Here is a 25,990-nt window from a genome sequence, read left to right as displayed (position 1 = left end):
TTCAATTGATTGCAGCTCACACCGTTGAAAGGTGATGGTTATAGAATGTGGTGATATAGTACGGTGGATTTGTTTACGATGGAAGATAGAACAACGAGATAAGCATGGAGGATTTTATAATCCTAACATACAAGAAAGATATGTATTTTGTAAACTAAAGGGGTCGTAGTCATTGTGTATTGAGAGGATTTAAAATTTTTTTTTTTAATAAGTAACAGATTTTAAAGGATTGTAGAATTTTTACAACTTTCAAAGAATTCTTAGGGATTTTGATTAAAGATTTGAAAGAATTCTTATGTACTTTGATTAAAGATTTGAATGGATTTTGAAAACACCCTAGAAAACCTTCATTTAACCATAAAGACAAATAATTTCAAAAATATCAAGGTTGCCCTTGAAAACATTCAAACAACAATTGAATGCAAAAGATAATAAAGTATGGGCATGGACTCCAGGAGACAAGGCATGTAGGAAGTCCACATGCATTCAGCAAGTTCACATGTCTTTCAAAACAAAAGCAAAAGAAGGCAAATAATTCGGTCCACTTTCAGAAACAGTAACACCAACAATTTAAAAAAACAATGCAAAGTTACTATTAAAAAAAGTTGTAAATAGTTGTTTTCTTTTTGAAAAGTTGTTTTGTCATTTAAGAAATTGATTTGTATATAAGAGTCTTTCGTCCAATGCAGAGACACCTCAATACACACTACTCCAATACACCTCAAGCACAGAGCATCCAAAACATTCCTATCCTTTGTAAACACTTCTTTGTAAACATTTTACATATCAATAAAAGTTCAAGTGTACATATTCAAGCAATCTCCAAGTCTTAAGTAAGCTTTCTTATTTCTTTCTTTCTTTCTTCTTTCTTTTTAGTGTGTTTAATTAGACTTCTAGTCCAAAACAGGAAAACACTATTGTAGTTATATTATTAATCTGCAAAAATGACGATCATACTTTGTTCGAGCACTCTGTTATAGTTGAATGATTGCCATAAAAATAACTGGACATTAACTAGGGTACCTTTGAGTTCTTCGTACATCTGAGTTCAGCCTTTAAGGCCTTATACCTGCATTGTGAGTGGTCGTCATGATGAAATATGTCGAGTTCCATGTGCAAGGTTTTATGTCTAGTTGTTATAATGGTCATTCGACTATTTAACCGGGCCTTTGCCTTATGAATTTGGTATTAGAGCCAAGTTTAGCATTTTAATAGTATAGTTATAATAGTAAAGCACCTTGAGGTATGAAGTCATTAACACAACTGATATCACACACTTGTTTAATTGTATATGAACAATTCAATTCAGGTTCTAGGGTTTGTTCTTTCTTTATTATGATTGTCCGTTAGGTGTCCAGGTGTAACGAAGTACTTTTAATCATCAACTTAACCATGGTGTCTAGTCTAAGTCAGTAATAAAAAATCCATTAAGTACAAGAAGAACGAAGGAAACCAAAAAGTGTCTTAGCATGGCGTCTGCATCAACAACAATTCGTTCATCCAAGAGAGCTATCTCAAGGCTAATCATATGGTGTCTACTATAACCTTATCTCATACATCTAAAAATTCATATTAAAGGTACCTAATCAATGACATGAACATAAAGAATGATTTAAGCACAATAAATGAAACTAGAAACCTTTGAATTGATAAAAGAATAAAGTTAACTAATACATAGAATGATCATGAGGCTACATCAAATCCATAATAAAGAATTTAGTTAATCATAACCATCAAATTACAGCAAGACATAATCATGACAATCATAAGTACAAAGCTTGAAAAGATGTAAAAAAAAATCCCTTAGAGGACCCCTTGGCTTCTAGCTTTTCCTTAGGTCAATCCTCTAAACAATCTGATGAAGTGAGTCTTCCCCCCTTTCACGTCCAAGGAATATAAAGTTTAGGTAAATCTTTACCGCAATTGTAAAATTCCAGCCCAAACAGGAGTCCCAATATTATTAGACTTTGGTTTCCTGACTCAAACTGGACTCCAATTATTCATAATCGCGTAGAATTCTTGAACTGACCTTCTACCACTAAAGCAGGTATAATTTCTTCTAGAAGTATCAAAATCATGATCTGTAAAATTCTACTGAAACTAGACATCCAAAGCTTTCTGTACATGTGTGGCACAACACCTAGTTCATCCTAATGAATTTGTAACATCCCAATGAAAATGATAGTTCTGCGCAGCACCTTCCAGCTCCAGTTATAATTTCCAAACAGCAACCATTAAAATTACGGATTGAATAAATTAGCATCTTATGATCGTTGGAATACTTCTCGACTTCAGTTCTTCCTAACTTTGATCCTTTTTCGCCTTAAAATCACCAAAAGACTCCAATGTCTTCTCTACAGTCCATTATCTACAAAATACGCACTAGACATATCAAACAACCAATTTCACAAGAAAACATAGCATAAAACTTCAGAAATATGGGCAATATAAATGTATAAATATTGTGTTATCACCATGTCTTTGTGATAATACAGAAAGTTGTATTTGTAAACCAAATGTTAGCATAGCTGTAGGCAAGATTAACATGAAAGATCTTAGACCATGACATTTTATTATGAGCATTAGAAAAAGCATAATGTTATAGAAGTTACCCCAACCTTACTATTAAAGTTTGGTTATCTTGATAAAATATTCATTAACCATATTTCCCGACTAGAATCATTTCCTGAAAGGCTTATAAAAGTAGCAGAAGATTATCTATAACAATGGAAATAAATTTTCATAAGTTTTATTAGTAGTCCTCCAGATTGGTATGTACAAATGCATAAAGAGAAAGCTAGACATATAACCATGATTATTAAAAAGTCCTTTAGACTATCCTCTATCTTCCTACACAGGTGGACTCCTTCATACAAAAATATTATGAGATTTAGAGAGATCCAAATGTTAGCCTTAGATGAGTTTGAAGATTTTAGGTATGATATGATATTAGTAGCTGAAGAAGAAATGTATATTTACAGCAAGTCAAAAGCCTATCATCAGCCATACTGGAGGCCTTAAAATTTCAAAGGAGAAATAGAAAATATGTATTACAAGGTGAAAAAAAAAATAGGGAAAGAGAGGCAGATCTAGTGGAAGGAGACGAACAATACTGGAACAATTTGACAGAAGAGGAGTTGCACAACATCAACAACATAATGGAATCATGAATAGCTGACAGCAAATTAGGAAAAGAAAGTAGCATAAGTTGAATAGCATTGTGGATGCAAATTTCTTCCTTCTTGTTCTTGGACATAGAGAATTTAGAGAATTTTGCAAGAAGCTTGGAATTGGGTTTTTGGAGAACATGGGGTGGTATTTATAGGGTGTGGCTGGCCCCTTTGGGAGATATGGGAACCGGCCACATTTAGTGGTTTTTTTGGTGTAATTTACAATTAATTAGCTAATTAATAAATTAATTGAGTAATAAATCAATTAATTAGCTAATTAATATGATTTAGGAAAAATAATTTGGGCATTACCTTGTGAGGGAGATTTGATAAGGATGGATGAAATAGATTTTGAATAAATACCTATTTTGATCACTTTTGATCTTGATTGAGTGATGATTGTCTGCTGCTCGCACGTAGAATTTTTGGTGTGCCTTGAGAGTAATTTTGTCTTTTTAACCCTAGAATCCAAGTGTCGCCGCCATATTTTTCTCAATTATTTTTTGCTCCACAAATGCCCCCACACCAGTTGGGCTGCTCGCAGGAAATGACAGTAGGTGTAGAGATCTTCTTGCTTTAGGAAACATTGGATTGTTACCTATTTTGATGTAAATTCCCTCTTTAATTAGAAATTAGATCATTCTAGGAAAAGGAAATAAATTTCTCCCAAAGCCTGTTTAAGTCCACCTTAAGTGGATTATTAAATCAACTTTGGAGAGTGATTTATTTTTCCTACAAGAGAGAGAAAACTTAGAGGATATGTGTTCCCCCCTTAGCAATCTTCTACATCATGCCCGTGCAAAGAATCATCTTTTGTTGCTTGCTTCGTCTTTTGAATGAATACCTATTTTGATCACTTTTGACCTTGATTAAGTGATGATTGTCCACTGCTCGCGCGTAGAAGCTTTAGCGTGCCTCAAGGGTAATTTTATCCTTTTCACCCTAAAATCCACGTGTTGCCTCCATATTTTTCTCGATTAGTTTTGGCTCCACAAGCATCATGCAAAATAATGTATTTTAACCAGACAAAAATGTCAACATCATTGTTGACCCCTTTACAATAATGAAATAATGGCATAAGAGTAAATAAAGAAAAAAGCTTGATCCATTATAGAATTTTCATACCAAAAAAGTCCTTATGATTAAGATTGAATAGTGAAATGACTGTTACATTAGAACTCCCAAAAATTAATGAAGAATTGTGCCCAGTTCTCTTGAGTAACCCCAATCCCCTATGGTCCTCTACCAATAGAAAAATTCAAATACAAATTAAGCTTCGCAAAGTTACCTTCCACCATAATCATTCATGAAATGAGGATTCAAAAGGATTCCGAGGTTAGATAAAATGGTTGGGTTGAGGGCTTCCTGTTTATATTCAAGTCAACATAATGAACTCAATATATTTGGAATTAAGGCCATGATATATCATATAATAATACCAAGTAAAAAGAAGAGAAAATGGCAATTAAGTAGTTGAGAAATTGTATAATGGTCAAATAGAATCAAATTCTATAAACCAAAAGAATAATTTGATTAAAAAAAAAAAAAAAAAAAAAACAAACCCACATGAGAGATCTCATTCAGGTCACCTTGGTGGGGTAGGGTGGCTGAGATGCTAGAAGGAAGGAATGATGGAAGGATGGGTTTCTCAGAAAAAATGGAGAGTGAGAAAGAAAGCTCGGGCTACAAAGTGGAGAGAGAGAGAGAGAGAGAGAGAGAGAGAGAGAGAGAGAGAGAGAGAGAGAGAGAGAGAGAGAGAGAGAGAGAGAGAAGGTGAGGGGGTTGAAAAGAAGAAATCCTAGGTGTGGAGGTAGGATTTTGTTATGCTTACCATCCCTTCTCAAATCCTACAAAATCTCTTATTGAATGAAATCCTTCAAAATATATGAATATTTGAATACCTATAGATTTGAATGGACTCTATAAAAATCCTTTAAAATCTTAGTTGATTACACCAGGATTCTAGAGTCTTTTAAAATCTTTTAATTGACAACCCCTATATTTGTTGGAAAAATTAGGGTCTAATTGCTATATTAAATCACATGGAAAATCAAGAAATAATTTATGCAATTATATATCAAAATAATGCATGTACATGAGTAACTAATGTTAAACGAACATAACATAATGGATTAGAAAAACCTGAAAATACGGTCGAGGCAAGTGTTAGACACTTTGTCCTTAAGACAAGTTTACACCCCACTACGGTGCTCATGGTTGGATCGGCACATGTCTCTCAAGATACAACAACCACGTCCTTGTAATAGTAGCACTCCAAATCACAAGGCTCCATAAACCACGATTGTGTTGAAAACTCTCTCATATGGACTTAATAAGACTACCTAATATTTAATACACTATATGTATTTATGTAAACAATGAAAAAAGTTATAATTGCTATCTCCGTGATTATAAGGGGCTTCCCTACTTATAGAATGTGAGATATCTTTTTGGAAAGCATGTGAATATTCATGAAGAGTCAAAAGTTGCAACATTTCATTTAAGTAGACATATCTTTCTACCAAAAGGCTCCACTTTCTAATTTCTATTCAATTAATAAATTTAATATAATAATATTATTATTAAATTTTCCAACAGTATTTAAGTGGACTCTTTTAAAATATTTTAAAATCCTAATTGACTACACCATGATTCTAAAGTCTTTTAAAATCCTTCTAAATCCTTCTAAATCCTCATTTGACTACACCCCCTAATAATACTCACCTACCATTGATTTTGTTGTGTGGAGATGAAAGATATGAGACCAATAATTTTACAAGTCAAAATATGATAAATGCAAAAATCTAAATAACACAAAGGTTAATATTTGTTCTTTGTAAGCCTATAATAGTTTCGAGACATCGGAGAAATTTCACTAAATGGAGATTGCTAAAGTTTTTGAGCTATCACAATCCAAATCGAAAGAGTGTTCTTGCATTGTCTAGGTTAGGACCGGTAAGAGAGATGGCAGCTCACCAAACTGGTGATGTAAACAACTTAAAGCTACGTGCTTTCTCAAACGAGTATTTATCAAATATAGCCAAATATTAGCTCTTAATTTTAAAAATATCAATTTTTATAAAAACTTTCAAATATATCCGAAATATCAATTAAACATGCACAAATACCCTTCAACTTTAAAACCAAATAAATTAAAAAACCAAAACCCTATTAGATGAAGAATTTATGACGGCAAAACCTAAGAATGGAGACTCGTGTCCCTAAATGAAGGTCAGTGTCGATGGTTAATTTTTTGCATTTTTCCTTGTCTACGTTTTGTCTTTGTTTTTGTAGTTTCTTCCTTCAGTTGAATATTTATTGAAGAATGAACTGTCAATCTTTGTAACGTTATTTATCTCAAATTTCCTTTGGATTATATGTGCTTCATATTTAGTTTCCACACCTTGGCATTATTAAGGGTGCTGTCCACGTTTGAATTCTATTTTGAAGGTTATCATTGACTGTGGTAGTTAACCGAGAGATATGTTGGTCTTAGAAAGTACAAAAAAAACATATTTTTAAGGTTTGGGAAGTAGAATTCTTTTAGTGCATATTAGAAAATTTTGGTTTCTTGTGTGTAATAGAAGATTGACAAATCTAATAGCATTTGCCAATTAGTTACAGGCAAAGCTAATAGAAATTCCTTTAGTGCATATTAGAAAAAGTAGGGTTTACGGAATAAATTTTTTTTCTTTCTTTGTGTTTTTATTCTTCCTAAATTAATTATTTTCAATGTGTATGTCACTTTTTTCTTTTCTTATTGTGTTGCTTATACTTCAGAAAAATGTCTAGTTTGACGACTTTGGTAAACTATGGTTGGAGGTGGCCGACTCAACATACACAATTGCAAACTAAAAGGATTACTTGTTTCAAATAACACTACATTCGTGGAACTTCAGAAGAAAAGTACATGGTGTTGTCCATCGCAACTTACTCATTCCATGTATACGATGGATCTCATATTAGAGTTATGAATTTATAGAAAAAGAGTTGCACATGTGGACAATTTGGTCTTGACCAACTACCTTGCTCACATATTTGTGCTGCATGTAAACACGTACAAATTTCATGTTATCCTATGTGTTCCCAATATTATACTACAAACTTCTTGGTCATTGCGTATGCAAAAGCTATATGGTCAGTTGGTGATCAGATCGCTTGGGTAGTAACTGATAATGTGCGTGAAAGAATTGTCCTACCACCAATTACACGAAGAAGATATGGTAGGTGCAAAGAAAAGAGGATCTCATCAAGTGGAGAAGAAAAATTAACTCGAAAGTGTTCAAAATGTGGTTCAAATGGCCATTATAAGCAAACTTGAAAGAATTCCGTTCATCGTACTTGTAGAAATTTTTAAAATTTGGAGTTTAATGAATAAAATTTTCTTTCCATCATTTTATTGTTTATTTTTATTGTAAAATCCTTTAAATTTGAGACAAGTAAAAATTAATTCATTTTTATTTGTTCACTCTGGTAATTCACTTGCTAATATATGAATATAGTATATTACCCTTCTAATGTTTTCCGGTATATTGCCCTTCTAGAGTCATAACACATTAAATTTCTTTATGTTAATTCCTAGCAAGATAAGAACAAAAGATCTGATAAGTAGGATATTAATATCCCATTCTTTGATTATTTATTAAAAAATAAAATTAAGAAAAACCTATGGTCTTCATTTGACAAAGAAAATAAAAAAAGAATGGGAAAAATATTAGTGAAAGCAATACTTGATTATAGCACAAGAATCTTTTAATTAACAACTAGTTACTTGTATGAATTGAGTTTTTTTTTTTTTTTATGATGAAGAAATTTATTAAAGTTTAAAACCTCTAATACAACCGTTTCCAATACAATCAAAATTAAAGGCCTCCATAGCCGAAATCGGAAGACAATAATCCCAAAAATGAGGGTTGCCCAACAATGAGGCCTATATGAGCTAATGCATCTGCCACGAAATTTGCCTTCCTATAAATATGCTTCCAACTGATATGCTGAAACCCAGAACCCAATCGTTTGATATCCTCTATGATAGGTTTAAGATGCCAAGGGGGAATCCAAACATCTTCCACCACCTCGATGACAAGCTTAGAATCTCCTTCCACCATTAGCTTCTTCACACATTTGAGCTTGGCAAACAAAAGCCCTTCCTTTAAAGCAACAACCTCTGCAACCAAAATGGTGGCGCCATCAAGGTTCAACGCCCCAGCACCAACATGTTGCCCCCTCTTCATTTCTAAGAACAAAAGCAGCTGCCGAACGATCCGAACTAATAGACCCATCAACGTTTAATTTCACATAACCATGAGGAGGAGGACACCAGCAAATGGGGTGTTGGTGGCAAGCATCACCCCTACCCTACAGATCCTTATAATTAACCTTAAAAAAAGATAAGCTTACACTTGCGGCAATGAAGATACTCCTAGTAAGACTAGGATTCATAATTCTAAAAACTTTAAGTAGGTTTTAAATATATTTATATGAATTAAGGATGTTTGTGACTATTTAAGTAGGTTTTAAATATATTTGAAAGTCGTTATAAAAAATGATATTTTTGAAATTAAAAGTTAATTTTTTGGATAATTCGGATAAATTCTCGTACGAATTGTTATTAGCACTCCAAAAATCTCATTTGACACTCCAAACTTTCTATAATTAAAAAGAAAAATACATTTATGAAAAGGGTAGAATGAGATTTTTGAAATACTAATAACAATTTATTTCTCGTAAAAAAATTACAAAGCATAGTTACAAAGTGCAAACCTAAAGTGTAAGGAACCAGTCCAACTCCAAGTTAGCACAGACAGTTCCACTACTTTTCACAATGTCTTCAACTCCAACTGTCGAACCCTCCGTAACTCAACTCCTAAACTCACCGTCCCCTCTCAACGGTCACGATCCAACCGATCAGCCCCAACCGCCCCAGGACCCCGCAACCCAACCGCCAGACGACGCCGTTTCCGGCGACAAACGCAAGCGAGAGGAAAGCGACGACGTCCCCAACCCTTCCGCCAAGCCCCCTCTATGGAAGACCAGCCTCTGCTCCTTCTTCAGGCGCGAGGCCAAAACCTGCGGCCACGGAAGCGAGTGCCGCTACGCGCACGGCGAGTCGGAACTCCGTCCCCGACCCGACAACACGTGGGACCCGACATCCGAGCGCGCCAAGAAGCAGAAGTTGGAGGAGGAGATTGAGGAGTGCGTGGCTTTGGACAATGTGATGATGACGGAGGCCGTCGATGACGACGGAGACGGCGACAGCGATGCTGGGGGTTTGGATCCTGAGCTGAGCAAGTGCCTGGTGCATCTGCCGAGGAATTGGAAATCCGAGAAATTGAAAGAATTTCTCAGTGAGAAGGCAAGTGTTCTTCTTAATTGATTTTTATTTTTCGGGGTTCGAATTTCGATGTTTGGGATTGTGAATTTTTGGTAATGGATTGCAGGGAGTCGAATTTAAGTCGGCGAAGAAGAAGAAAGGCATGGCTTTAGGGTTTGTGAGTTTTGAGAACGCAGAGCAATTACAAACTGCTGTGAAGGTATCCCCTGACTTGCACAAAACATAATTTCAAACTGTATTATGTGTAAATTGACATGATCACTGTCACTTGAAAATCTCTGTGCGGCAGGAACTGGAAGGAATATCAATTGGCAACAAAGTTATGAAGGTTGCGGACGTCATTCCCAGATCATTTGAGAAGAGAACTAAATCGATATTGGCACCTCGAATCCCAGGTGTTGGATTAGATGGAGAGAATGTGGAAGACTCTATGACGGCAAACGGGGCTGAGGATGGTGATGGGACTACTGGACGAAGTGCCCGTAAAGTCGTGACGCCTCTTGCTCATATGTCTTATGATGATCAATTGGAGCATAAAAAGAGCTCTCTTATGCAGATTCTCAAAAGACTTGTCAGTGGTGCTTGTTTATAATATTTCTTTTAATATCATAATTTTTGGTATTATTATTAGCATCTATATAGTTATTCACACGCACCGAAAAATGAGTTAGTTACTGTTGCAACTGTTAATTTGCAGACGAGGAACGCTCGTAAAGCTTGTCCTGATGGTATTCCACTTCCAGAGTGGATTGTCAAGTCTAGGGAGTTAGGTAATCTTCATACATTACCTGTGAGCTTATTGAAACACTTTTGATTGTTTATTTTAATGTTTTCGAGATGAAAGTGGGTGAAAGCGCTTGATTGCTCTAATTTTCGCCATTGTACTTGCAACAAAATTTGACTAGGGGTTCACCCTTTGCATTTTGATGATGGTAGGTGGTCTTCCATGCGGTTTAGAGGGAATACTAGCATCCCCAGTTGTAAAAGGATATCGCAACAAGTGTGAGTTTTCAGTTGGGTATTCTCTACAGGGAAAAATAACTGTGGGGTTTATGCTTGGAAACTTTAGGTAATTCACTTTCAATAGACTTTTCTGCTTTTTTGGGTTCTTTGAATGGATTTTTCACTAAATTAAATATTTCCAGGGAGGGTGTTACAGCAGTTGAAGAACCTTTTGACTGCCCAAATGTTTCCAGAATTTCTTCCGAATATGCTTCAATATTTCAAGAATTTCTGCAAAATTCGAGTTTGCCAATTTGGAACAGATTTAAGAATATTGGATTCTGGCGTCAATTGACAGTAGGTGTTGTAAAATTGAGGGTCTGCTTGAAATTTTTTTTTGTCTTACAAGTATCGCTGTCTTTCCAAGTACCTGATGCTCAATATACTGTTGATATGCACCTGATAAGTAATATTGTTTTCCCAATCACTGAATATGCTGTCTCGTGATTTTTCTTTTAAGGTTCGAGAAGGGAGGAGACCAGGCATTGCTACTGATTCTGAACATTGTGAGGCCAATATTGCGGAGGTCATGCTGATTGTTCAGGTTAGTGTGTGTGAACCTGCATCAGGATTTACAAGTGTCTTTTCTTTATTTCCCCCTATAAGCCTTATTTTATAGTTTGGGAAATTGAACGGTAAACTATAATATTCAGTCTGAGTTTAATAAAAAAATTCTGATAGAATCTTGTGAAACCATGTAACCGTAATTTTATGTTTTCTACCCTCTCTGTAAATAGGTTTCCAGTAGTGGATTTGATGATGCACAGATAACCAGTGAATACGAGAGGTTGGCCCAAGCCTTCGCTGCAGGAGCTGCTGCTAGCTCTCCAGCTTTGCCACTAACGTTTTTAGTTATTCAGGTACTAAATCCTTATTTTTGGATAACCAGGTACTAAATCCTTGTAGTCTAGGTTTGTTATAAACTTATCCTAGCTGAAGGTAGTAAGAATGTCACAGCTGAATTCGACTCGATGATGTCTTAGTCTCATGACAGACCGCTTTCAAGAGAATATGTTGCTCCCCTTAATTTATGATAGAGCAATGTTGTCTTTTCAGTTTTTATATGTGATGTGCTCACTGTTCGGTATGATGGTTTACTCTTTTGTCAGGACCACCAAGGAATATCAAATGCAGCTCCAGCTGATGCTCCACTGCACTCATTATCTATTCCTAAAGCAGAAGGTGGTTCTGAAATGCAGGCTGCCTGACAGTGTTGTAGAACCAAAAATTCATGACTATATAAACAATCTTAAGTTCTGTATATCACCAACCGCCTTTTTCCAGGTTGGTCATCAGCTTGCTATATTGATCAGCTCACCTGAAAAGATTTTTTCTTGCAATACTAATTATTCCTGAATCCAACTATACTGCAGGTTAATACCCCTGCATGCAGAGAAGCTATACTCCCTTGCGGGGGATTGGGCTCAGTTGGGTCCCTGATACCTTGCTATTTGACGTATGTTGTGGGACTGGAACAATTGGGCTGACTTTAGCCCACCGTGTTGGTATGGTAATATTCAACATCCTGGTTCTCATTTTTTGTCTTTTCCCCCTTCTGGAGTGGTTACATGCTTTTCATTTTGTACTAATTAAATCCCTCATTAAAGATTTAAGACTTTCATCATTGGAGAGAATTGTATAAAGTTGAAAAACGTATGTCATGCGGCCTATTGTATTGATGCTGTGAACTTTTCAGTCCTTATCGTTCATCATGGAACACAGAGAGGAAACAGAAACCACTTTTATGCAAAACAGTAGAAACCATATGATATTCCAATTTTTATTTCGTAAATAATCTGATCAGTCCATGCCCTTCTTTTAGAGTCGGTAAATGCAAGAAAAATTATGACTTGTCAGAATGTCAGCTTCCATTTCATCTTCATATGAAAACAAAACTTGTTATTTCTTTATGTTTCCCCTGTTGACTAAGACTGTTCTCCCTACAAATATTTTCCAGGTTGTTGGCATTGAAATGAATGCTTCTGCGGTTTTAGATGCTCATAGGAATGCCGAAATTAATGACATAAAGAACTGTAGATTTGTCTGTGCGAAGGTGAGAATTTGGGTTGCGATTTATATTAAGTTTTCCAATGCGCCTTTGGATCTTTTGGAAAATACAATACACCCTTGAAAGAAAATTGGAGATAATAAATCCTTATCTCCAATCAATTCATTAATTTTTTTGAAGACTTTTTAGTTTCCTTGAGTCGAGTAGTTGAAGGTAATAAAGTTGTTTTTACTATTTATTTATATTGTTGTCATCCATGAAACGACAGGCAGAGGATGTGATGCAGTCTTTGTTGGTAGAGTACTCAATTGCATCTCAGAAACAAGATGATCACGTCTCTGAAGGTAGTGACAAAGTTATAGTTACTGAGGATAAGAAAGCAATCTCAATGGACAATAAACCCAACCCTGAGGAGAGTTCAAGCCATGAGCTTGAAAATGGAAACACTGCATCTGAGGGTTTAGAAATCGACAAGCAGGAAGTGAAAAGCCAACCTCAGAGAAGTTGCACTTCTGAAAAGGGGAAAACTCCAGTCAAATGTTTCAGTAATGTTGTTGCTATTGTTGATCCTCCAAGAAATGGACTTCACCCCACTGTGAGTAACACTCGGTGCATTCCGTATGATATCTCTGAAAATTTTGCACCCTTTTGTACACTATTTGCTTTGCTCAACCAGCATGTGAATGCGATTGGAAAATTCAGTTCGGCCCTACTCAAGCCTGGAAAACCTTGACTTTTTTAAAGAGTGAGGTTTGTTTGGGCTAGCTTGCCCACTTGAAATTTTGATGAGAATATCAAAGACTGAAAAATATATGGAGGTAGCAAATTTGTCTATTGAACCATGTTGAAGTGAATGAGTGATTAATTTTGGAGACCCTTCCACTGGTAGCCTACAAGCTGTTTCTTGTTCTTATCAAATACACTTAATCATTTTATGAGTGCGTCAAAAACTCTTATCCATTACTGGTAATACTGCAGTTGTGGATTTTTTTTCCTAGGACTCAAAAAATAAGCTCACTTCTGGAAATGTTTTGAGTAAACGTCCTTCCAACTTCTTTTAAAATCTAGTAAACTGTTTATGCAAAAAATTTATTCTTTTTTGCTTATGTTTTCCGCTGAAAAAAAAAATTCCTAATTGGGTTTCTCTGATTGTGGACTGATACGATATTGGCTACTGACGTGAGCACTCAACAATGTCTATGTCTAGTGGCTTTTGTTGTATGTTAGAGACAGGATATTTCCTGAGACTGTTGAGCCTGATGATTGGTCTGCGATAGTGTAGGTGATCAAAGCACTGAGGACTCATGCTGATCTACGGAAGCTTGTGTTAGTCCACAGACATTCCCCTATGTTCTTGCTTTCATTTATTTCAATACCAGAATCTAACTTTTTTTTCTCCTATTTGGTTTAGCTACATTTCCTGCAATCCTGAAACCTTGGTGGCAAATGCGATCGAGCTTTGCACACCATCTCCTGAGAAAATCGACAAGAACAAGAACAACAGAGCATGGAGAAACATGGGCAGTGCTGGCCTAGCACGGCACAGGGCCAAGTCTATGCCTGCTTCAGAGCCTTTCCGACCGGTAAAAGCAATGGCTGTTGACATTTTCCCACAGACCGTTCACTGTGAATTAGTAATGCTCCTTGAGAGGTAGGCAGGCTTGAGTCAGTCTGGGAAATTTCGTTATATGCATGCAGCTGATCACACCAATCTGATTGGTTCAACAAATAATTTATTTCGTTTACTAACAAATTTTGACAGTAAATTCTACAGAGTTTTCAATTAGCATCTACCAGTTTTGTAGGATCGATGTATTTGCATTCTCGAATCATCAATTTGGTCCCAAAATGCTTCTGATTCATTTCCGCATGTTATGGGATCCCATGTGTTGTTGATTTTGGTGACATTCGTATGATCGCGTCATACATTTGCTCGATATACTCTTTTCACGAGTGTATATTTTCGTTTGTTGGATGAGTGTGACCTGTGCATATTGATCCAACGATCAACTGCACTTTTATCTGAAACTTCAATGACTTGTGGGATGTGCCATGCTACAAAAACGATGTTCCAGTGGAGTCCAATTTTACTTAAGCCATGGGCTACCATATTCGAGATAGGTAATATGCCTTAAACTGGGGAGTCTTTTCGACAAACAATGTCTGAACGGGTTAGATTGGCGTAACGATGTATGAACCATTAGATTTGCAAGACGCTCTTTAGAACTCAGAGTAAATTGTAGAAATGGTCCCTCAACTTTAATCAAATTGAAGCAATGGTCATTCAACTAAAAATCTATTATCATTGGTCCCTCAACTCATCAAAATGTGCAGCTATGGTCTTTTTCGTCAACTTCGTTAGAATTTTGTCAAAACAAGTTATATTGAAATGACCATTGCTACAATTGGGGTCCCTTAACTCATCATAACATGTAGCTATGGTCATTTTCGTCAACTTCATCAAAATTTTGTAAAAATGAGTTATGTTGGAATGACCATTGTTACAATTGAGTTAAAGTTTAAGGAACCATTGCTCTAATTGGGTAAAGTTGAGTTAATGTTGAGAGACCATTGTTTTATCATTTCTCCAGCTGAATTAATGTTGAGAGACCAATGGTAAATGATTTTTAGTTCAGGGACCATAGTTGCATGTTTTGATGAGTTGAGGGAACAATGGTGATGATAAAACTCATTTCTCCAATTGAGTTTTAGAAATAGTTGATTTTTCCGGCGAGTCAAGGTGGCCAACCGCCACCTGCGGCAGCATGTGGGCCGAGACGTCCCCTGACCTTCCTAGGCTAAATTTGAGTACCTTGATTCCATTGGTGAAGACCGATTGATGAATTTCCGTCATTTGCACGTAGTTCCATTAAGGTCCTACGCTTGATTATTATAGCGATTGACGATCCGGCTGTTGGATAGTCACCAAACTTTGATACGTTATAATACGTAATATTTAAGGATATTAGAAACTTATGGATTGGGGACGTACGAATCTTCCCGAATAGGATATGTAAGTTATATGTTATATTGATAAGAATTCTAAGACATGATTTGATAATTGTTCTAGGCGCCGATTGTTCGTGACGCCTTGATGTTTGTGCTAGGGAGTTATAGCGCAAACTCCAGGTGAGTGGGCTTTTGGTGATTGTAGCACTTGAGCGTACTTATTTACACCCAGCCTGTTGTACATACCACATTAGGTGGTTTCGACTCGTGTGCAGGAATTAGTTAATGAGCTATAGGTTCAGCCGTACAGGTCACGTTAGGTGACTCCGGCTGGTAACATATCATTTTACATTGATTTATTTCACCTGGCTTACTTATTTCATTGTTGAGATACTTGACATGACATATACTTGGTTTTCACTACTCTCGAGCATGATTTCTATATAGGTATGAATTATTATTTTTTAGGAAATTATACAAGTATTACGGTGAGGGGTTATATAGTTTTCAAAAGGTTTTTTTAAAAAACTTTATTTTCAGGCCCACTCACCCTTGTTTTGCGCCCCTCCAAATTTTAGCTGCTGAAAGGTTCGTATCGACGAGGATTCTTGGCAAATCTTAGTATAGTGGCTACCTCCGAGGGTATGATCCTTATCCGCACTACTGTACTTTACTTATGCTCTGACGTCACATGTGAAATGAGTTCATCCCCCGCTCACAGCGCACTATTGTCTTTAAGTACTTTTAGGTTTAAATTTATTCACATTTTTCACATCACTACACCTTATGGCTTCGTCACCTTCCAGGTGTCGGCTATCACAGCTCGATTCGGAGTCCTAATGGATATTTCTAGTCGGGGTGTGTCAGTTTGGTATCATAGCATAAGTTGGGCAGTTTTACATTCATCACACGCGTGATGAAAGCAATCTTGGTTCTTGAACCTAAATGCCGAATCTTGCCACCTCATTGAATACGAAAAATGTGTTAGCTTTTCCTAAGTTTTGGGTAGTTTTGTTGACTTGTCGACGTCTTAGAAGAACACTTTGGCGAATGCCCTTAGACTAAAGCGAATAAATTCCCTGCCAAGGAAAGATGTAGATTTGAGGCAAGTTGATGGCCTAAAGCAGGGCTAATGCATCGATAAGTGTGTACCATTGGAGACTTTACCAACCAATTCCATCCTTATCCTCCAGCCATCAGTATTAAACCTTTCGAGATTGGAAATCCGAAATAGTTTTGATTCCTTAGCAATATCCATTAAAATACCACCTATTAGAATTCTTGCAAAGTCTACTTTTGTCAAGACTCTAGAAATGTCTCATGTGACAGTGGTGCTAAAGTGGTAGCACTCGACGGAAGAACATCTTGGGAAAATCACTTTTGGTCCCTAATAGCTCTAATACTTTTGTGATGTTACTTTTCGATCATCAAGAAACCTTGTTAGCTCATTCTTAAATTCGACCTTTCTACTTTTGGCCTGAGACAACCACATAATTGTTTAGTCTTTTAGCATAATTCATCATTATTGAAATTGTCCAACTCTTTGACATTTTAGTCCGCATCAGCTTTGTTTGTACCCTCAATTTCACCTCCTAGTATTAAAGGTATTTAGTTGATTTTGAGTCATTCGTCTGTTCCCCATATCATTTCTGATGTTGACAGACTGTCCAAGAGGACCACTTAGACGTCGAAACTTTTAGTTTAGACCATCAACCCTTAAATCACCCAATCAGCATTCTATCGAGCAAATCGTCACCATCAGTGATTTATTATTCCTGGAGCTATTGTTGTAACAAACTATTGTGAATTTTGAATTAAGGAAAAAAAAATCTAAGTTTTTGTCCGTCAACCCTCCTTAAACTATTGTTCAAGATGAGTTATCTTCCAACCCTTTCGTTGCTAGCGCATGATTAAGTTAAATATTTACACGTGTTCATACATCGAAACTGTATATTCAATCCAGATATCTTGTACTCTAGATTTCATGGACTTGTTTTGACCCTCAAATTCTTTAGTATTCTTTTAGTCTTCTCAACATGGTTTCTCGCTCAATCAGTGAGGAATTCACGATAGCTCAACTTGGCAAATGTGTGCGCTAGTTCCATATCGATGCTAGCAGGAACTATTGGAGTATAATCTTCTTGCGAGTTTACCAAATTTACCAAAAAGAATTCCAAGCGGCTTTGAGGGTTGAGTAGTAATTTAGCATGATATTGGTGAAAATATGAACATAGGTTAGGAGCTTGGTGGTTGTGACGTTAATTTTCAAGTGTAGCTCGAAGCTACAATTGTCATTCAAAGAATGTCGTCAAAGTTATGGTTTAAGTTTTTAGATCTTATACCCTTCAATTTGAAGAGCAACTCTAGTGATTAGTCACGAAAGAAGCTTTTTGTAATATGTGTTCGTCTCTACGTATATTTCCACTGCTTCACTCCAAGGTCATATTGTTGTGGGAACGTGGGTGTCGAAATACTTCTAATATTGCTTTGGTGCACTCTAGGATAGTACAATATTGTGATCGAGGCATGAATCAAACGATCTAGGCATATTTGCACATAAGGAGAAAAATGATATTTTGGCATCCTCAGGAACTTCTCACTAGCTTATTGAGACAACAATGGGTGATCGGCATTACAGGCTGTAGACTGTAATATCGATGGCTTAATTGTTGGGTTCACTAAGCAAGTGGGCAAGGCGGCTCATCTATGGCAACACTTATTAGTTAGCTATGGTTCGGATTCATCCTCGAAGTTCGCGACACGATGAATGCTAGGTTAGGTCCATTCTCATTTTGGGTTTTGATTTTTCGTGCAAATATTTTTAAATTACTTTATTTTTGCCATTACAAATTTTGGGTGAGTTATTTGCACTCTTGGTTTTAAACTCAATACAAGTATTTCCTTATGTTATTACATAATAATAATTGGTGTTTTCAACCTTACGGGTTATACGAGTATTATACTACTATGGCATTGAGGAAGGAATAAGGTATGAGCTTGGAGGCATGAAAAAGGAATAATTGCAATCCGATCGCGACGGAATGACATTCTCTTTTATGTAGCCACTGTAACTTGATTTCTTTCTTATATTTATATAAATATGTTTCTCCCTGTTTTCAAGTATCTTATTTATAACAAGTTATTTTAAATTTCGAGGACGAAATTTTTTTAGGGGAGTAGATTGTAACAACCCATCCCCAATTATTATGATTTATAAAATTTTAAAAAGTGAATTTACGAAAATGCCCTTCAAGGCATAGTGTTGACTTTTGTTGACTGCCGTGTTGTGCCATGTAAGGTTCATTTTCTTGGCGTATCCTCGTAGTACTCATCGCTACGAACTTGTGGGGGTAAACGGATCGTGATTTGAAGTTATAATGAAGTAGATATTAACGTTTAAGATCGAGGCCATTTTAGTAAATTGGTTATTTTCTAGAAAGCTCCAGATTTTTGGAGCAAAATCTGGAAAGCCACGTGTGTGGCCCAAATTAAAAGAAATGAGAGATGGTCGGTAGAGATGGAGTATAAAGGAGAGAAAGGAAGGAGGATCCGGACCAATGAGGAAGAGAGGGAAAAGAGGAGTGACCAATGGGAAAGAGAAGAAAGGAGGGGAAATGAGATAGTGAGGAGACACCGTATCACCCTTGACCCTGTTACACCCACTAACCCGCGCAACCTAAGTAGCCATTTCTGACGGGTTTTCGTCGAATTTCTTGTTTTCGTCAACCTCCCATCATCACCAAACCTTGCTAAAACATCCCCAACACCTAATTCTCATCAAAACTCGACAATTTCTAGTTAGATGTCGTGAGAAAACCCATCGACGGGTCCAGGTGGCTCTCGGCCTTGAACCACCATTTATGAAATGATTCCTCTAAATGATTCCTCATCATTCCTAGGGTTTCCGGCGGGTTTGAGTTAAATTGGGACATTTTTTGGCCAAATTGGCCTTAGTCGCAGGTATGAAAGTTGCTCTACTCACTGAGTTCTTCATTTCTGTTAAGTTTGAGAATTTTTAGAAATAGTTGAATTTTTCTGCAAGTCAAGACGGCCAACCGCCACTTGCGGCGGCACGTGGGACGAGACATCCCTTGACCTTCCTAGGCTAAATTTGAGTACCTTGATTCCATTGGTGAAGTCCGATTGATGAATTTCCGTCATTTGAATGTATTTCCATTAAGGTCCGATGCTTGATTTTTATAGCAATCAACGATCTGACCGTTGGATCATCACAAAACTTTGATACGTTATAATAAGTAATATTTAAGGATATTAGAAACTTACGGATCAGGAATCTGACGACAAATCTTCCCGAATAGGATATGTAAGTTATATGTTCTATTGATAAGAATTTTAAGACATGATTTGATAATTGTTCTAGGCGCCGATTGTTCGTAATGCCTTAATGTTTGTGCTAGAGAGTTGTAGCATGGACTCTAGGTGAGTGGTTGTTGGTTTTCTATATATACGTATATATGTTTTCCATTTTTCCAAAAAATGTTTTAAATGGATTTACGTTTTTAAATATCATATCAATTACATGACATTTTAGTATATGCATTAGTATAGATATGCATATTATTGCATGACGCTGCAGACGCCCAGATAAGCTTCAGATGAGTACATATCGATGATAGTGATTGCAGTGTGTATGGTTATGTTTAGATGCATTTAATGCTCATTATTCTGTACTCCGGTGTTAGTGCTCCGCCCAAGGCCAGGGTCAGCCTTCACGTGATCGTTCACCTCCCACACCACACGCTCACCTTGGATCCAAGGCAAGTACCAGTCTGTCATACAGACCACATTAGGTGGTTCCGACTCGTAGGTAACTTGCGATATTTCGCACAGCCTTCACGTGATCGTAGCACTTAAGCGTACTTATTTACACCCAGCCTGTCATACAGACCACATTAGGTGGTTCCAACTCGTGTGCAGGAATTGGTTAATGAGCTATAGGTTCAGCCATACAGGTCACGTTAGGTGACTTCGGCTGACATATCATTTTACATTGATTTATTTCACCTGGCTTACTTATTTTATTACTGAGATACTTGACATGGCATATTCTTGGTTTTCACTACTCTCGAGCATGATGTCTATATACGTATGTATTATTATTTTCTAGAAATTATACAGGTTTTACGACAAGGGGTTATATAGTTTTCAAAATATTTTTATTAAAAACTTTATTTTCAAGCCCACTCACCCTTGTTTTGCGCCCCTCCAGGTTTTAGCTGCTGAAAGGTTCGTATCGACGAGGATTCTTGGCAAATCTCAGTATAGGTGACTACCTTAGAAGGTATGATCCTTACCCGCACTATTGTACTGTATTTATACTCTGACGTCGCGTGTAAAATGGGTTCATCCCCGCTCACAGCGCACTCTTGTCTTTAAGTACTTTTAGGTTTAAATTTATTCACATTTTCAACATCACTACACCTTATGGCTTCGTCACCTTCCAGGTGTTGGTCAGCACAGCTCGATTCGAAGTCCTAGTGGATATTCAGGGTCGGGGTGTGTCAAGTTTGATCATGTAATACTTACTTTTTAATACAATTGTACGGATAGCCTCTCAGTACTACGGTCTGGTGGTATTTCTCTTCACTTAAAAGTGAAAGGTATTAGGCTGCTTATTATGTGACTGAACTGAACTCTCTCCTCATAATGTAAAAATTTCGATGTACTAAAAAAATTGTACGGAGAATGCGAGAATAAGTATATTTGGCAGAGGGATTATCTTTGAAACACAGAATATGTCGGGACAATTTGGCGACAGGGTTAGGGTTTTCTAATGTTGTAGTTAGAATCCATATCTGAGAAGACAAAAGGAAAGAAACCTGAATTTTTTTATTATTTTTATTTTTTATAACAAATGATCTGAGAAGACAAAAGGAAAGAAACCTGAATTTTTTTATTTTTTTTATTTTTATAACAAATGATTTGAGAGGATGGTAAATTCAACAAGACAAGTTCTTGCATATGAGATTTGAATTCAACCTCTGTAAGGGACAATATTTGACTCGGGCCATTTAAACTACAAATGTCATATTCGTCTTTCAATGACAGTTTGAAATCATTTAAACGTACAAACATTATATTCAAAACTGTTCATTTTCTTTATAATCATTTAAGGGCAAGTATAGAAAAATGCATTCATTTTGTAGAATGTTTTAACAATTCATGTGTATTGAACAAAATGATAGTTACGATAATAATAACATTCTCATAATGAACTGTCAATTTGTTTGATACATATGGATGACTAAATGTTTTTCAAATCGAATAAATTTTTCTAAAGACGATCTTTAGATGATCATAAAGTAAATGAAATGTTCTAGTTATAATATTTAAACTGATGGAATAATATCACATCGTTATTGAAAGAGAATGACGTCTTATATGTAAATAGCCAATAAGTTTCTTAATCAAGGCTGAAACTAAATGCAACCATTTACTTGAAATCTTACTTATCTTCGTCTCCTCTCATCAACTAAGCAACAAACACATCAGTCACCGCCATCTGGCCATTGAAAATTATGAAAGGGTTTGTTTTCTCTGTGATTGGCTTAGGCAGTTAGGCTGTAAACAGAATACTGCTTTTCCACCTCATCCTCATGCTTCTTTTCTACCTTTTGCTTGCGCGCGCGCCCGTGGGGAGGGGAGGGTGGCGTTCGACACTTCCTGCATAATTTTGTAATGGGAGTGGAAAGGAAGAAAAAACATAACAAATTTCTACTATATAGATTTAGTACGTAATGGTTGTTACTCATACCATATATCAATATTTCGCGTCAATCAGACATGTTTAATCGTTTGAACTTTTTAATATTCCGTTATATGAAAGTACTTCTGTGTATCATGGGGCCTTTCAATGATTTCAATTAGGTTTGTTAGATACTTGTTTAATTGGAAGCTGTATTGGTTTCACTTTTTCCATTTTATTATCATCGTTTTATCTTGCTTAGCAGGCATTTAAGACTTTAGGAGACACATGTCACTTTGTGGGCTTGTTTCTCCCGACATTTGGTGATCTGTAATGGAATTGGATTCTCTTTGGAGCTTGGGCTTAAGAGCCTCCTAATCGATACACACACAGGCCATTAAATTTTGATTTAACGGTTACAAATAAAAGATTTCTCTAAAAATCATAATAATTGTAGTCGTTGGATCAAAATCCAATAACCCATGTATGTCAATCAAAAGGCTCCTGAACTCAAGCTCAGGAGAGGATCCAATTCCATCTGTAATCTATCCCACTGAGTTGTGATAATCTTTATGGTGACAAGAACAAGCAACTATACCACAGATCATGCCACTATCTTATGAATACAGACTAAAATTAGCACCACCAGCACCACCATCACAAGGTGGTGAAAGGCGATTGCTTTCGATTATAATATGCACTAGGTCATTGATTATATTATTTCAAAACCCGCAATTTTGGCAAACCCTCTCTCGCTTTTTTCGCTATCAAGTTTACAATCTAACTTAGAAGAAAAGCTTAATTGTAACTGAGATTATATCCACCACTTAGTACTACAGTCTAGTGGTATTCCTTTTCACTTGTAAGTAAGAGGTCTTAGGTTTAATTATCGTCAAAGACGAATTTGAACCATATTATTGTTAACCCATTATGAAACTTAGTCTACCCCTTCCCTTAGCGTAGATGATATCGTTTTATTCAAAAAAAATAAAAATAAAAAAATAAAAACTGAGATTATATCCTTGTGTTCTTAAAACACTCATCATTTGACTGATCATCCGAGTTGCCTTGAATCATAATTCTCATTATATCCTTATCAGAGCCTTTAAGGGAAGGAATTTCCATTTAAAAAAAAAAAAAAAGGAATTAAGACTAGTTTGGAATTGTAGTGCTTTTTTAAAAGCAACTTATTAAAAAAAAAAAGGAATTAAGACTGGTTTGGAATTGCAAAGTCTACTATACTTCTAAAAAAAGTTTTTTTTTTTTTTTCAAAAATGTTTTATTAAAAAACTATTGTCAATGACAGTAAAAAAAAACATAGAAAAGTAGAAGCAAAGTCTACTATACTTCTAAAAAAATTTTTTTTTTTTTTCAAAGCATAGTAATCAGTGTCCATTTAATGAAATTTTCCAAAAGCAAGTATACCCCACATATTTTACAAAATTACAATCATTGCCCCTATATGGTTGTCTTTAACAATTATTATATACACTAAATACTATATCATTTTTAGTCATTTAACATATTGACAGAAATTTACATAAAAGTTTATCAAACACTCGGAAACGATATTTTTTTTTTACTAAAAGCACTTTTATAAAAAAAGAAAATTACCAAACACTCAATAACTTTATTTTACAGATGTTTATTCTTATAGCACGGCAGAAGCAGTTTTTTAGAAAGCACAACAATACCAAACTAGTATTTAGTTGTGGGCCCACACAACATTAAACTTTAACTATCCTATTTTTCAAGTTGCATCCCATAGACCATCTTTGAAATGTTAGCTAAATAAAAAATATATGAGGCATTTAATTGAGTTCAAAGAAATTGACCAATACTGTGGTCTAAGAAACATTGAAATTTCATCATGATAATTAAATGAGTGAATGGTTTGGATCAAAACAAATTTTTGCAAGAATGATCCATAAATCAAGACTTACAACATAGATAGGTTCTGATTATTGAAATTTGAAACGAAGTGTAAATCTCATAACTAGTCTCCATTAAAAATAAAAATAAAAAAAATAAAAACAGCGGGATCCCTCCCCATAAAAGGCATGATATCCTTAAATTATTACAATACCCATAACTTAAGCACAATCTCTCTCTTTCTCTATCAAGTCTAACCAATCTCATTTAAAACGTGCATTTGTTGCACTAGACTGTCTTGGATTGGACTAACTTCAGAGACTAAACTGGACTGACTTAGACTAGACTAAGTTGGACTAGCTTAGTGAGGTGTTTGATGCAATATCGGACTAAGAAGCAGGATAATAAAAACAGTACTGTCACCAGAAGATTGGGACTAAAAACATAACAAAATATGGTGAACAATCGGCAGAAGATTGGGACTAAAAACATAACAAAATCTGGTTCAAAGCACCACTACTGTGATTTTATCTAATGCTACCATAACAGTAACAGCTCTTGAAGCTCCATAGTCAAAACCCGAAGAGAGCCACAGCCAGAAGCACTTGGTGACCGAGCAAATTGACAAACCCTTACCTTGAAAGCAAGAAGCTGCGACCACCGATCCGCAAGCATCTCTGGTCCTCGCTGACATAGCAAATTCAAAAATAAGCGAAGAATAAACATTATATAACTGGAGCAGACATTTGGTAGGGATTTAGATAAACTTGATACATATTAAAGACGTCTTAGTTGCATTCAAATTATTTACCCAATAGCAGAACAGTTTTACACGTTCTCCTTCATCTAATATATAAGCACATAACAAATTTAAACAGTAGGGCATTGACAAAGATTGACTCCATGCCACGGAACTTAAATCTACTAGGATAAATCATGAACAAAATTAACACGATCATAGGTCAAACAATACATCAGTCGTGCAGTGTTCCCAGTGTATCCTCATCTCGATATCAATGGTACCTAAAACAACAAAAAATAAAAAATAATGAGCATCTAATCGGACAAAGAAAGTGAATGTCGAAAGAAATAATATAGAAGTAAATGTTCTCAAAACTGCATCTATTTCTCAATCCTGACTAGTTTCACAAGTTCTTGTAACATATGTAACATAGTATGCATTCTCAAATGTTGTTCAGTGTCACATACAGAAATCCAAAAACACATGCTAACTAAGGCACACCTCTGCTTTACTGCAAAGATGCCTACTTGAGTCAATTCGCCAAATTATAATCCTAGTAATAAGACACATACAAGGGATAAAAGCACACTTGTTTACAGAGAGCGATACAAATAAGACACATACATACAAACCCCATGGACAGTCATTCATGTAAGAGAAACAAGTAACATTTCACTATGTATTGTATCCATATATCAAGGAAAATTTCATAAAACATACATGCGCAAAATCATAAAATGGAGAGCATCCCAGCCTTATTATTCAGTAATACTTCAAGTCACTGAATCACGTATGGAAAGGAAATCAACAGCACAAAATCTAAGATCTAGTTTTCTACACAGTTCTTCCATATGAATATTCTACATGATGTGAAGGCAATTTATAAAACAAAAGTCCATGTGCTCAAGTAAGTGTTTCCAAATCAAGTTTCAGCTTCCATTGTATCTCTCGATTGAATTAAGGTCAGCAATGGTTTAGTAAATAGGCCCCAAAAACTATTAGAATCATGACAGAAATCTTTCAGAAGTTTATACATAATTAAAAGCAGCTTAAAATATCGCACATCTAAGAATACTAGCAATAAGGCCTTGTGAGATACGTACTCTTTGTCACAAAGCTTCACTTCAGTTCTTCCATATTCCGGCAGCAGAATAGTGTCATAGAGTCTCCTTCTTCACAGTGGCAGGGATAAACTGTCCCTCGTAAA

General features: G+C 35.9%; 1 protein-coding gene across 1 annotated transcript; it reads left to right on the top strand.

Annotated features, from left to right (window-relative positions):
* Nucleotides 1-8,960: 8,960 nt before the first annotated feature.
* On the top strand, nucleotides 8,961-14,451 carry LOC103941090 (zinc finger CCCH domain-containing protein 24). Its single transcript, XM_009351271.3, is given in 17 exon segments — nucleotides 8,961-9,525; nucleotides 9,611-9,703; nucleotides 9,794-10,075; nucleotides 10,202-10,274; nucleotides 10,441-10,573; nucleotides 10,650-10,803; nucleotides 10,967-11,050; nucleotides 11,244-11,366; nucleotides 11,616-11,711; nucleotides 11,713-11,790; nucleotides 11,880-11,894; nucleotides 11,896-11,940; nucleotides 11,942-12,016; nucleotides 12,464-12,559; nucleotides 12,783-13,109; nucleotides 13,797-13,840; nucleotides 13,926-14,451. Coding segments are annotated over 17 exon segments (2,493 nt in total). The 5' UTR covers nucleotides 8,961-8,994; the 3' UTR covers nucleotides 14,170-14,451.
* The last annotated feature ends 11,539 nt before the right edge of the window (nucleotides 14,452-25,990 follow it).

Source organism: the organism of the source record quoted next, unplaced genomic scaffold (genome assembly GCF_019419815.1).
Source record: "Pyrus x bretschneideri cultivar Hongxiangsu unplaced genomic scaffold, Pyrus_bretschneideri_v1 Contig5, whole genome shotgun sequence".
Classification (NCBI taxonomy): domain Eukaryota; kingdom Viridiplantae; phylum Streptophyta; class Magnoliopsida; order Rosales; family Rosaceae; genus Pyrus; species Pyrus x bretschneideri.
This window is presented reverse-complemented; position numbering and strand designations above follow the sequence as displayed.